This window comes from Microchirus variegatus, assembly GCF_963457635.1.
Source record: "Microchirus variegatus genome assembly, chromosome: 10".
NCBI classification, from domain to species: Eukaryota; Metazoa; Chordata; class Actinopteri; order Pleuronectiformes; family Soleidae; genus Microchirus; species Microchirus variegatus.
The window spans coordinates 8,494,317-8,507,076 of record NC_139811.1 but is presented as its reverse complement, the minus strand read 5'-3'; the positions used below and the strand labels follow the sequence as shown (position 1 = coordinate 8,507,076).

The window sequence follows — 12,760 nt, the reverse complement described above, 5'->3', positions numbered from 1 at the left end:
CCCTTCTGCTTGTGGAGATAAAATATTTCATATAATATATAAAAAAAAATTTAAAAATGTGCCAGAGCCCTGCAAAACAAGAATGTGACATTTACTTTATTTAGCTACTTTAATACACTTTATTTTATTTGTCTTTCCTCTAGATATATAGATGGAGCAGCACAGTGCCAAGCACAACCATTCAATAAAAATAAATAAACATATAAATGATTAAGTACAAGATATATATTTAAAATAATAAAACAAATAAAATACAAAAGAAGAAGAAGACTCTACAACTAAAACTAAGAATACGTGCAAACGTTCTTATTTAAATGTTTATTTCTCCCTTAAGATTAACATATGCATATTATATTAACATATTCATGTGTGGACATTTGGATAAATGAGGTGCATTCGCCATTATTTATTGGATATATTTATTGGTGTTTTATTGTGGCATGTTTATAGGGTGATTATCTTGCTCATATTTTGGCAGTGTTATGTGTGATTTTTTTTTTTTAATTCTCCTGGGGAATGGAAATAAGTGGGGATGGGGCAGGAGGAGGAGGGGAGGATGTGGTGGTAGAGGGGGAGAAGAAGAGGAAGAAGAAGGAGAAAGGAGACAGACAAATAGACGGAGCGCAGACCTCAGACCAGCTCCCCTCACCTCAGCTTCCCTGCGCTTCCAGCCCGGTCCCCGCGGACAAATCTGACCGCGGATCAGTTCTCTTTCACCACACTGCGAGTTCACGCCAACCAAAGACTGCGAGGGAGAGAGAGAGAGAGAGCAGAGGAAACCGTGTTCGTCTGCAGCCAAGGCGCTTCCACCAGGGCAGAGCACACGGCGAGGGAGCGGACGGCTGTTATCAGACGGAGAGAGGGGGACTGGAAGCAGTGGGAAGCAATGTGGAAGTGAGGCTTTCGTGCAAATCTACCGTGTAGCTTAGCAGAGAGACGTCGGCTGGCACAGCGCGGCGAGAAAGAGAGAGGAGCGTTAACGTGAAGCCAATTATTTCCTACGCTTTCTATTATTGGCAGCGGGAGCAGTGTTTTCTCCCCGAGCTACATTTATGAACAGAGCTAGCGGAATGTAACGTTAGCGAGCGAGCTAATGTTAGCAGGCTAATTAGCTTGTCAGGCATCCAGGAGTCGGGACGTGTGATCTTTATTGAAATAGGTCACTGTTCGGTGACGGGCTTCACTTTTTTTTAGGGAAAAGGCTGAAGTTAATGCGGTGTCCCGGTGTAGTCATAATGCTCTGGAACGAATAACCAACGCTAATTTAGACAATAAACAGCGCGTGTTTGCCCGCATTGATGTAAATCTGTTCAGTGTTCCTACGTCTACGCGTCTTGTGGGGAAAAAAAAGGCAGTCACATCCATTGTGAAGACCGACCGAGAAGGAAAGAAGGCAAATATATCACACAACAGACTTTTTTTTTTGACTGGAGACTGTCTTGCCGTCCAATGTTAATGTCGACCGACGTTGCTTCTATAATGCTACCCGTTAGTCGGGGAATCATGGACCGGGAAAGAGACATTGACGCGGCGGCTGGAGCCCTTGCGAACGCGCCCGGGGGTCCAGCAGCTGTCCGCGCTATGAAGCGAGGAGACCCGGAGCCCGACGCTCAGACAGCCGCTGCCCTGACTGACTTAGCCGGGGCGGAGTGCAAGAGACCGAGGATAGACGGCACCGGGAATGTTATTGGTGACATTGGACAGGTAAGGAATTCACTGTAAACACACACTCCACTCGGCATCCACATTGTTTCCCCCTCCTCCACATCTCTAATGTTATACTAGTTTTAATTCCAGCAGCACTGTATGAGAGTATCAGCTGTCCTCCTCTTCCTTCTACTCAAAGCTTTTGTTCCTCAGCATCAGCGGGGAGTGATGATAATGTTTTGACAGGGCCGTTTATTTCCCTCCCTTCTCTGTCTTCTCATCAACAACAACGTAATCGTGCATCGTTGCAGTTGCAATCACTGTAAATTGTGCCACTTTAACCAAAAATATAACGAGCGTAAACTTGGTGAAAATGTGCTGCTGCTGCTCCACAGCCAGACAAAGGTAATATGATATAGACTCCATTGCTGTGACAGACAGCAGCACAGCTCACATCAGACCCATTCATCACGCCTTCCACAAAGTAAACCAGTGCTTTGTCACATGTGAGGTACAGTACAGTGTCTTTTTGTGTGCGTGTTTTCTTTTAAATCACACGGAGGACATTTGTCAGACTATCGATGATGATATTCTTGTTTTACAGCAAGTCACCTCACAGCAGAATCCTGATACACACCGCGTGTGCCATTTAATCGCTCCTGCGTCTCGCCCCCCCTCCTCAAATTGTCCCTAGGTGTTAAGAGGCAGGCAGACAACGACTGGGGGAGGGGTCACCGTGGAGGAAGACAAAGAACAGAGCTGTTTTTGGTGTTGGCTTGAAGGAGATGGGGGGGGGCGGGGGTAGGGGGGCTCAGGACCCCCCCCTCCCCTCTTCAACTCAGGTCTTCCCTGCTCTTATGAATCCACTGCTGAGACAGCAAAGTATCAACAACCGTTCCTGCTTGTGCCACAGCTAACCAGTGTATGTTACTGTAACAGTAACTCCCCTCTTGCATAATGCTCCTTTGGATCCATGATTGTTTGTTTCTCTCTTTCTCATATACCTCATTCTGGGTTCAATCCAGCTCCAGTTCACGTTAGTGGGAACTAGGTGAGACCCAGGTGAACGCACTAATTGCTTCAGTTTTTGCAGCAGTACAAATTCAGGCGTCCTCTCCCGTATAATGCTAAGACACACATTCATCTTCCAGCCGCTACGCGACGAGTTAAGGCCAAATGATACTTCTCCGACTACGTAACCGCGGAGACCCCTCGAGCCTTCATACTTCTCCGTCGTGGTGCCGGATACGCACTGCAATTTCCCGCCTGATCAGTAGGGGTCGCTACTCAAGGTTTTTGTGCAGTGGCACAAAAAACCTAACAGTGGCCGTTTCTCACTTTTCTGTGTCCTGGAATGCAGTTTTAAGATAATTTGAGGTGAGAAATTAGCCATTTAGAGTCTAAACATGTGCTGTGTGTATTAAGATATGACGTATTTATAGTTTGGCAGCGACGTTGTCAGCGACCATCTGCTCCGCCTCTGTGGACGCTTGGTGCGCACAGTGGCTCGGCCTGTCCTGAGGACCAATCGCAGCCCTTGCCGTCTCCGTTACTTAAAAAATATTTCGTGCAGCCGGAGACGACGCAGAGGCTCTCCGACAGGCTCTCTGTCGACGCAGACTTTACACAGGAGTATAAATTGGCTTTTAGACATGTTTTTAGTAAACCTTACTCTTTATAACTTTGGACAGTGTTCGCTATTATTTGTGGCCTTCAAATTGCTCTCTTGTCGTTGAGTTTGATCAAGTTAAAAGATACAAAAAAGTAACGACTAACTACGGTAACACGTTGCTCCACGGTGTTTTGTTTTCTTCGTCCTCCGACTGGTTTTGTTACTGGCGTTTTTGTCAAATCACATTACATGCATGGGTGACGCAGGGATGTTTTAAGCGGGTTCACCTGTGTTAAATGTTGGTGTGAAAGAGGCATTATGCATCCTTATTTCTTATATTTGAAACACATTCTTTCAAGTCCCCGTGTTGCAACCGCACCGGGGAAATTTTAGCTGACGTTCAGAGTTTTTAGTAACTCTCTCACAGCAGCCGAAGGGCAGGAGGACATAGTCTGAGGTCATCGGCAGGTAATTGAATCCGGGGGGAACTGGTAAAGTACTTTAATTGGCTGCACGGCTGACCTGCTACAATGACAAATATGCCCTCATGTAATGTTGTGTTGCTCTGCGGAGGTTGGACGTCGATGACGGGGAAAGGTTACAGCCTGCCGGCAAAGATGATGTGACTATGAGCTGTGTGGCGTGAGGAGGGTTCTGGCCGCCCATCAGTTGTATTGATTTGCTGGTCACTGGGGGGTCAGCCTGGAAATGGGATGGAGTGGAGCAGAGATGGGGAGAGGACAGTGTGTTGATTGATAGATGGAAAATGAGGCACAACGTGATTGGTGGATGCATAAAGATAAAAGAAGGAGCCTGAATGGGACAGACAATTGTGTGCGGTTTAAATTGGCACATTGTTTCAGTGTATCACAGGAGAAGAGGAAGAGGAGGAGAGTGTGGATATGTGCAGCGGGGATTGATAGATGTACGGTGAAAATAAAGGATGGAAGCAAGGAGAGAAAGAGGGCAGAAAGGAAATCAGAACCATTAGCTTGCATCCATCAGGGATCGTGATAATGGATGAGAGGAAAGTGATGGATGGTAGGATGACATGATCAGGGTGGGGGAGAGAGATAAGGAGGTGGATACACTCGGAATGAAGATGAGTGGTTGAGAAACTTTTCTGTAAAGGGTAAATAAAAGAAAACATTGTGGGCTAACGCTGTCAACTCAGTCATGGTAGCTTCATGGCGATGGCTCAGTGTAGCCACGTGCCTGCTCAGGATGGGGTAACACAATCCTGTGTGTGATGGCACAGATAAATGCGGCCCCGGCAATTACCATAGTATTCCTATCGAGAGCCCAGAGACCGCTGACCTTCCAGGCTGACTGTAAATCAGGAGTGTAATAATAAATGAGAGTGCAGCCTCCTTTCGCCCTTTGTTGCGCCTGCTCTCCTCCCCCACTCATACAATCTCCAGACCCCTTCATATACCACCACCCCTGCTCCCCCTTTCCCCACTTCTCCCCTCTAGCTGTCCTCTGATTTCTCTGCCCCCCACTCCCTCCTTCCCTGAGGCATATTTCCAGATTGCTAATTGACTCCTGGTTCACAGGCTTTAGTGTGTGCCAGTGAGGCGAACCACTCTTTCAGTCTGCTTCTCCCCTCTTTGTCACCTTTTATTGTTGCACCCCCATCTCGCATCACTTTTAATGTCCCGCTCCGGTCCCATATTTTCCTCACATGCTTGTTTTTCTTTCTTCTCCCTCACGTCTCATACATTTTATTCTCCTCTCTGTGGTCATGCTCACGCTTCCCCCTCAGGGTCAGTCCTGTGGTCCACTCTGATGCAGTACGAGTGCAGTCACCGACTCTCTCTCTGCTGTTTCTACCTATGTTTCAGAGAGCCGATTTGTCCTATCGTTGGCAGCAAAGAGGCTTTGCATCACGCTAACGAGATCAAAGCTCATTTAGGAGAGGGCATTAACCAGACTGATCGCTTTAACTGGCCAGAGCAAAGCTGGGGAGGGGGGGGGGGATGAGGCTAAAGCGGTAGGGGGGCTTGGTTGAAATGAACCGGACACATCACTGAGATAAGGTATTACTGCTAGTGGGCAGTTTGTTTGTGTCAGAACTTTCACCACATGTAGCGTTTATTACAATTACAAGTGCTGCTTGTTTTTTGTAGAACAAGTGCAAGTGCAAGTGCTCAGGAGTCCAATGAGAAATAAAGTTTGCTGCTAATGAAAATGTATTGCTGCCGACACTCAAACCAGATGGTAAGAGGCACTCGGGAGATCTTTTTTGACTTTTTCCTTAATGAAGTAAGGAAATGGCAACCAAAGTTTTACAGTTTTTGCTGCCAAATGTAAAAAAAAAAGTCTAATTCTTTGGGATTGCATCACTTTTATAGGTGGAATGAGTCGGTGACGACAGAAAACCTTTCACTATGGTGACCTGACATGTGATCATCAAAAAAATTGATTGACTGATTATTTGACCTCGTTTACAATAATTGGCATTGTCAGATGATTTAATTAATTGGTCTGACTATCACTTGCTTATGCAAATTAACATATTTTGTTCTCAATAATTTCAGAAATGCTGCATAGGCTGACCTATTTTGACAAAAATGTACCACTTTTTTTATTATTAAACTGCTATATTTGATCTATGGGTGGGGGGGGGGGTTAAAAAAGGCAATAAGCAAACGAATATTGGAGTCACATAATGGCACTGATTTCGAAAAAATCCATATCAGTCAACCTCTATGTAGAGAGTAACAGTGCTGTCCCTTGGAAATCAATTAAAGCTGAGCGTCTACTGGTTTTATTGCGACGTGCTGCTGTGGGAATATATGAGAAGAAAATGGAGTCAGACAATCTGTGATGAACAGATGATTCTGAACAAAATAGACTCTGCACTTAATGAAATGTTATTTCAAGCAGAGCTTCCCTTGCTCATCATAGAGCTATTGCCTCTGGTTGGTAATCTACAGATGAATCCATAATACACATTTTGAAAATCATAAAATCTAAGCTGAAATTGCATGTCTTTTTTTAAGTTATTAGATCAAAGTTGAGAAAATCACGAAAGTGGACCTAGAGCTTTAACTATTAGTTTCTGTTGTCAACCAGTCATGGCAAACATTTGGCTAGATACAGTTTTTAGTTTCATATAATTGGAATGAACTTCCACATGACTAATGAGCATCAAATAACACCAGTCTGATTTCTAGTAATTTGGTATTTGTTGTATTTTAATGACGAAATACATTTGCTGGCCATCAGAGCAAAAAAATATGCTATCGCTGGCTCGTCTAATAACTCCCATTAGGCCTAATTGCTGCATAGCTACAGTGGTAAATAGCAGTGCATGTACTCAGAGAGCCTACGTGTAACTGTAGACTTAAAGTCTGAGCGTCCTGAATTATTCACAGAAAAGAAGAAATATCTTAAGAAGGGGAATTGTATTCCAGCGAGGCAGAGGTGGTACAGTCAGTGTTGTGTGTGCAGACCACGCAGACGTGTGTGGACATGTGTCTCGGAGGGTTGACACAATCCTACCAGGTCTCACTCTATGCTCGCAGCTGCCGTTTAATGATTGCTGTTAAACTTTGAGCTGTAGCGCAGCGGCGGCGTCACCCTTGACTTTTGAACCGGTTGCCGATAAGCTAAAAATTCACCCACAAAGTTGCGCAACTCATTTTCAGTGTTTGTGCGTTCGCTTCAGCTCCAGAGGAAAAGAAAGCAGACACTTCATTTAAAAAAAGTATAGATTGATGTTATACCATCCCCCACCCTTTCTCTGTTTCAGCCCCTAAACATGACACTCGCATGTTGACTCTCCCTTTATGGTCATCATGTCAACCTGCCCCCCCCCCCCCGCCCCATGCCCTCTCCACATTGCTGCCCCCAAACTGTCAAATGTGCTCCCATCTCCACCCACGCGCAGCCAAATGTCAATTCAGTGTTTCCCTTACAAGGCATAGTTTGTGGTGATGCCTCAATTTCAGTCATGACAAAACAAAACCCATAAACCCGGATCCATGAAAGTGCATTCATGAGGCTTTGTCTCATACTGGGGCCAGATCCTTACAAATAAGAGGATCATTTGATGCCAAGTATTGATCCAGGATGTCATTAAAATAAAAAGTACGCCACTGAAGAACTGTAACTGACATCTGTTCCACTTTCATTCATCAGCCGCTGCAGCTTTGCACACATGCTACATTGCATGTTTTGCCTTTTGATGAATTAAAATGAATTAAGTTGGTCTTTGAAGATATGTGGCAAAAAATACATTCACCAGCATTGGCATTCCTAATACTTTTATTCAGTGAAGTGTCACTTCATAGATATTTCTGCTCACAGTGAAAGATTTATTTCACAAACGACATTTGATTTTGCAAGAGCCAGAGTTCTAAAGATGTCTTCTTCTTATCAGTGGAATGGTGCACTTCACAAGTAGATCTTTTCTCTCAGAATTTACTTTACTTAGTAGTTTATTTAGTAGTTTATTCATTCTCAGATTTACTTTGTGACAGTGGATATGACCTTTTTTAAGGTCCCATCCACATGGAAACGGAACAGAACGAAGCGTAAAAACAATCTTTTTCTTAGTCATTTTGAAAAAAGGTTCCCTCTAAAGCACAGCATCTTTTCAGGAAATATCTTAATTCATATGAAACACCGAAAATTACCTGTACGAAGCACTGCAACGCTGCTGCAGCAAAAACAGAAGATGTTGAGCATGCGCATAACGGATACTGTGTGCAAATTATTTTTTGTTTTTGTTTTGTTTTTAAATAAAGCTTTATTTGAATAAGTATACATGAATGTATACAAACTAGTGCTGGGCACTTTAACTCATTAACGGCGATTAACGGCGCTAACGTTAACGCACATTAACGAATGCCGCGTTTCCATGACGACTGACCAGAAGAAGACGAGCGTGACGTCACGTTTAAGTGCCGTGGCAACGGTGTCCAGGCACTGTTTACCAGTTAGCTTTGTTAGCTGCGTTAGCTCCTTTAGCGTCGTAAGCGCGCCTACAGGCGAAGTGGAGTGGTCTGTTTATTAAAGGGACAAAGAGCAGCGCTACAAATAAGTAGCGTACCTGTGCACTGCGTATGTGTGCCTCTGTTTTTAAAGTTTAGCGCTACTTTAGAGACTCGTTTTAACAAATGGGAGTCACGTAAACATGACGAATCGCGCGCCTTATTCCGGTCAGTCGTCATGGAAACGCATCATGCGTTAACGTTGACGCCGTTAACCAGTTACGTTAACGTTTCCAGCACTACAATAAAGCTTTATTTGAATAAGTATGCGTTACAATGTATACCAAAACAGACCAAGTCAGGAGAAAGAACGGCAAGTAACAAAAGATATGAAGGGAATAGACCAAAAAATCTCATATGACGATAACGACTATGAAGATAGTGACATTGATGCCAGGGCAAGACAGAGGTGGGACTATTACATCATTGTTTTCCCTAAGTAGTTTTCAGGTGGACAACCGTTTTCCCACTCTGGGATACGTTTCCAAATGGCACTGTTTGAGGGCCATTTCCATGTCCCACAGATGTTTGTAAAATAATGCAGCACAGGCAGAGGTGAAATGTGATTGCTGGTATGTGGACGGACCTGCACATGGCCCACACGTGAGCACCTGTTAAATGAAATACAGGTCATCTGTTGTTCTAAGCAGACCACACAGTAAGAGGGGGGGGGGGTCAGCAGATAGACATCAACAAATCCTGTTTGTTTAGTTACAGTCAGAGCAGATGTCTGCAGCATTTATACTCTTGTTGAAAGAAGAAAAGAAAAAGAACCAAAAATTCATAACCGTCTTATCCTGTTGGCGCACACACCCACTGGAAAAGGTTTCTCGAGTCTTAGTGGAAAAGTGCAATTCATCATGTCTGTTCTCTTCTTCCTCTAGGTTGTCTTTTTCTGCCTCTGTGTCCCAGCATTATCTTCCATCTCCACTGCCTTTGTCACCTTCAGCGTCATCTGTTGTTTGTGATATACCTTTCAGAGTATAACACAGTGACAGAGCACATCCATCACTTCCTGTCCTCTGCCCTCTGGCATGTTCTGTTAATTACTTCTAGTCCAGTGTGTGTGTGTGTGTGTGTGAGAGCTGTTTTATGGAATTACTTGGTCCTCTCATTGTGCCACGTTCATCTCCAGTTGTTCCCTCCTCACTTGTGATGTGTTGACTTTATAGAGGCGTGTGTTTGCTCACACATCGAGCCGGTGAATCCTCTGCGGATGATGTTTGGCGAATGGCTGAAATTGAATGCAGGTGATATGTATTAGCAAAGTTTTTGTGATAATTTTAGTTGTCTGAGGCTGACTTTTGTTGATGCTAGATGAGCTCATCAACATGTAGGGGACACACGTGGCCTATAATAACATCCGCGATACATCATCTCACTGAATTTTTCTAAAAATACATCCCCTAAAAGGGTAAAGTGGAGGATTTAGCCTTTATCCTGTTGACAATTGGTTCTTCAGCCTTTTAACCTCCGTTCATGCTCCTGTTATTATGAGAAATGACGCTTATGAGTCATACTGACGGTTCCACTGGTTGCAAAGAGAAATCCGATCCTTCTACACACTTGATTTACATCAGTAAACATTTTGCTAAGGAGTTAATGGTCTCAGTCTTCAATTGCAGGCAGAGTTTATATTTAAAGGATAAGAGATAATAAAGCATGGCATCATCCAATAGGAGACAGGTTACAGGTGACATCTGTGAACTCCCCTGTGGAAAAACCTCAACATGGCGCCACACAAACCAAGATTCTTTTTACTTTATATTATGGATTCTAATGGGTGACGTCTTGTCATTATATACATATTTTTACACTTTATTGTTAATATTTATTCACTGTTAATTGTATTATTTGTGTGTGTAATGATGGTAGCAGGTGGGATCTATTTATTTATGTTTTTTTTGGCCTTTTGTGTCATCATTGAAACTGTAAAAACCCAAACATTGACACATCCTCAGGCTGTTCTTTTGTGGATGCCTGCAGCAGCCCCCTTAATTACCCTCCTCCCTCAGTCCACCCCCCATCCCCCTGCCCCCACCCTCGCCATCTGTTGACCTCATGTCATTTTGCCTGCTCCTTCTCCTCCACCCCCCCTCCATTTGCTCCAACTATTCCCCAACTTCTTTCCTTCTCCTAAAATAGCGAGTCAGAGTTAGAGAGAGAAAATAAACAAGAGCGACGCCCTTTAGTATTGCCCTATGTGGAGTCAGTGGAGGGGACAGGAGCCAGAGTGTGTTTATACGAGTGTATGAGTGTGTTTTTTTTTCTGCGCTTTTGACGATCCCTGCCAGTTCGAGTCTGAAGCCCTTTCCAGCCATCCCAGCCGGCGCCTTCAAAGGCATCTCCTCCCTCACAAACTCTATGGAATTAACTTCATGGAAACTTTGAGAAAGTGCAGCGTTAATTTTCTATTTGTTTTGAAAAGGCATATACGAGTGCATGTAATACTTAAAAGCATTGCCATATGTCTATGCGTGCTTTAGTCTGAGTGTGTGTCTGAAGACTAGGTATCAAGTTCAGACCCCCGGTCCCTTCCCCCACCCTTTAAGAAAATATAAATCCCATGGAATACTTCACTCATGACTCATTGTCTCCATTTTGCAAATGTTTTACTGCTTTATATTCCTCTGCCCTTTCTTGGCTTTGGCCACACATTTCTCCTCCTCCTCCTGCATGTGTCTCTGCCCTATTTTTCATTTGATTCTGTTCATTCTTTTCTTCTTTCTCCTCTGTCCCTCCCTCTTTCATTTAGCCCCCTCCCTCTCTCCCTCTTCTCCTGCAGACAGATTGAATCCAGATGTTGCTAAACTCTAACCCCCCTCTCTCAAACTCCTCCTCGGCCTCTTTCTCTTTCTTCTCACCACTCCGTCCATTCTAGGACCAACACTGACTCTGTAATTTGACGGTCGGGGATAATTTTGGTTTAGATTTCACTTGCATTCCAGCTTTTCTCCCACTTTTTCCTTGCTAGTGCAGTGCCCACACCCTTATTTTGACTGTAAATTGGATAAAAACACATTGTCGACAGTTGAATCCACTGTAGTTGTCTGTATCTTGTGGTCATGTGGCCGAATTATCACATTTTTCTACCATTCGATGTATGTAGTAAAGATCGTGAAAAAGTTAGTTCTTGTTGCACTGAAACAACGGAGTGCAGTGCAGCGTTTGTGCACCCATCTGGTTTTTATTTAAAGTAGGAAATGCTTTCTCATTCCTCTCAACGTCGCCCAAAACTTAAGATTCTGCACTGACCATCGATGCATTTCCATCTGGGCCGTGTATCGAGCACCAGCAGCTTCCACCGTCGCTGTGCTGCCGAAATATAAGCCATTCCTATCCATTCCCTCTGTAAATGTGGCGCACCAAGGAGAGCGTTCCCTCTGGGGACGAGGCACGAGGGGGAAATTGGTTCCAGATGAAACAGGAAGTGGAGAGAGGAGACAAAGAAAGAGTTGTTTCGGACGAGGACGTGCCGTCGAGTGTGGACGCAAACACACGCGCACATACATACGTGGACCGACTGAACTGCCCGAGCATCAGAAGACACATTCCTACCTATTCCTTACATTTCACATCGTGTACATTTTTTAACCTCGTGCTTTTATCACCCGTCTGGACACTCCTTCTCTGTATGCGCTCATACCTCATAACCACATGTGTTTTTGGACTTCACTTCCATATCTTCAACGCCAACTCTCACAAAGACTGAGTTTAAGACGGGATCGGCTTCACAGTCCTGAGACAAACTTTGTGTCCAGCTGCCGCCGTCACTTCCTCACACAAATGCCATCGCAAAAAAAAGTCACTCGCACAGCAGGCGGCTTGAGGTCAGGGGTCAGGAGATTAACACTGTGTGTGTGGACACTCTGGAGAAGCCAAATCTGCCCTTCTCATCACTGCACCATTACACGGGCCACACTGGAGCTGTTTGTTGAAAGGACTAGCTCTTTCATTCTGAGTGGCAGCAGCACATGGATTTTTGCTGCACATTAAATGCAGTGAGGGAAAAAACGCATTTCATAAGACCCATCCCCCCCCAAACACACACATATTATTTTACTCTCTCCTTCTCCTTGTTTTCCCTCCTTCTCTCCTCATTGCCTCTCCAGTCTCACAAGGTGGTCATGTTTTCTCTGTGAGGCGTGCCAGCAGTCGAGACGGTACCCGTGTCATCTCTCTCTCTCTCTCTCTCTCTCTCTCTCTCTCGCTGCTGTCAAAATATCATTGTTTGGCTAACTTTTCCCTATTGTTCCAGTGCTCCCTCCTCCTCCTCACCTAGCTCTGCAGCTAACAATGGGCTCCTCTTGCATTGGCAAAATGACAAAGAGGAGCAAATGATAGTCCCAGAGAAAAGAGACAGAAATAATCTAATTAAAGTAATTACTGAGTAATTAACCACAACACTGGTTTCTGGGGCAGGGCTGATGAGGGGTGTGGGGGGGGGGGGTCTTCTATCCTCGCTTGACCTTTGTTACCGGCTGACCCTCTGAATTCCCCT

General features: G+C 44.5%; 1 protein-coding gene across 1 annotated transcript in view; it reads left to right on the top strand.

Moving 5' to 3' along the window:
• Positions 1-1,449: 1,449 nt before the first annotated feature.
• LOC310933515 (RNA binding protein fox-1 homolog 2-like) overlaps positions 1,450-12,760 on the top strand; it is a gene marked incomplete at its 5' end in the record, with an annotated part of 46,038 nt that continues 34,727 nt past the window's right edge. Inside the window, one exon of the mRNA XM_083897024.1 lies at positions 1,450-1,704. Coding sequence (XP_083753150.1) covers positions 1,450-1,704 — 255 coding nt within the window. The remainder of the gene's footprint in view (positions 1,705-12,760) is intronic.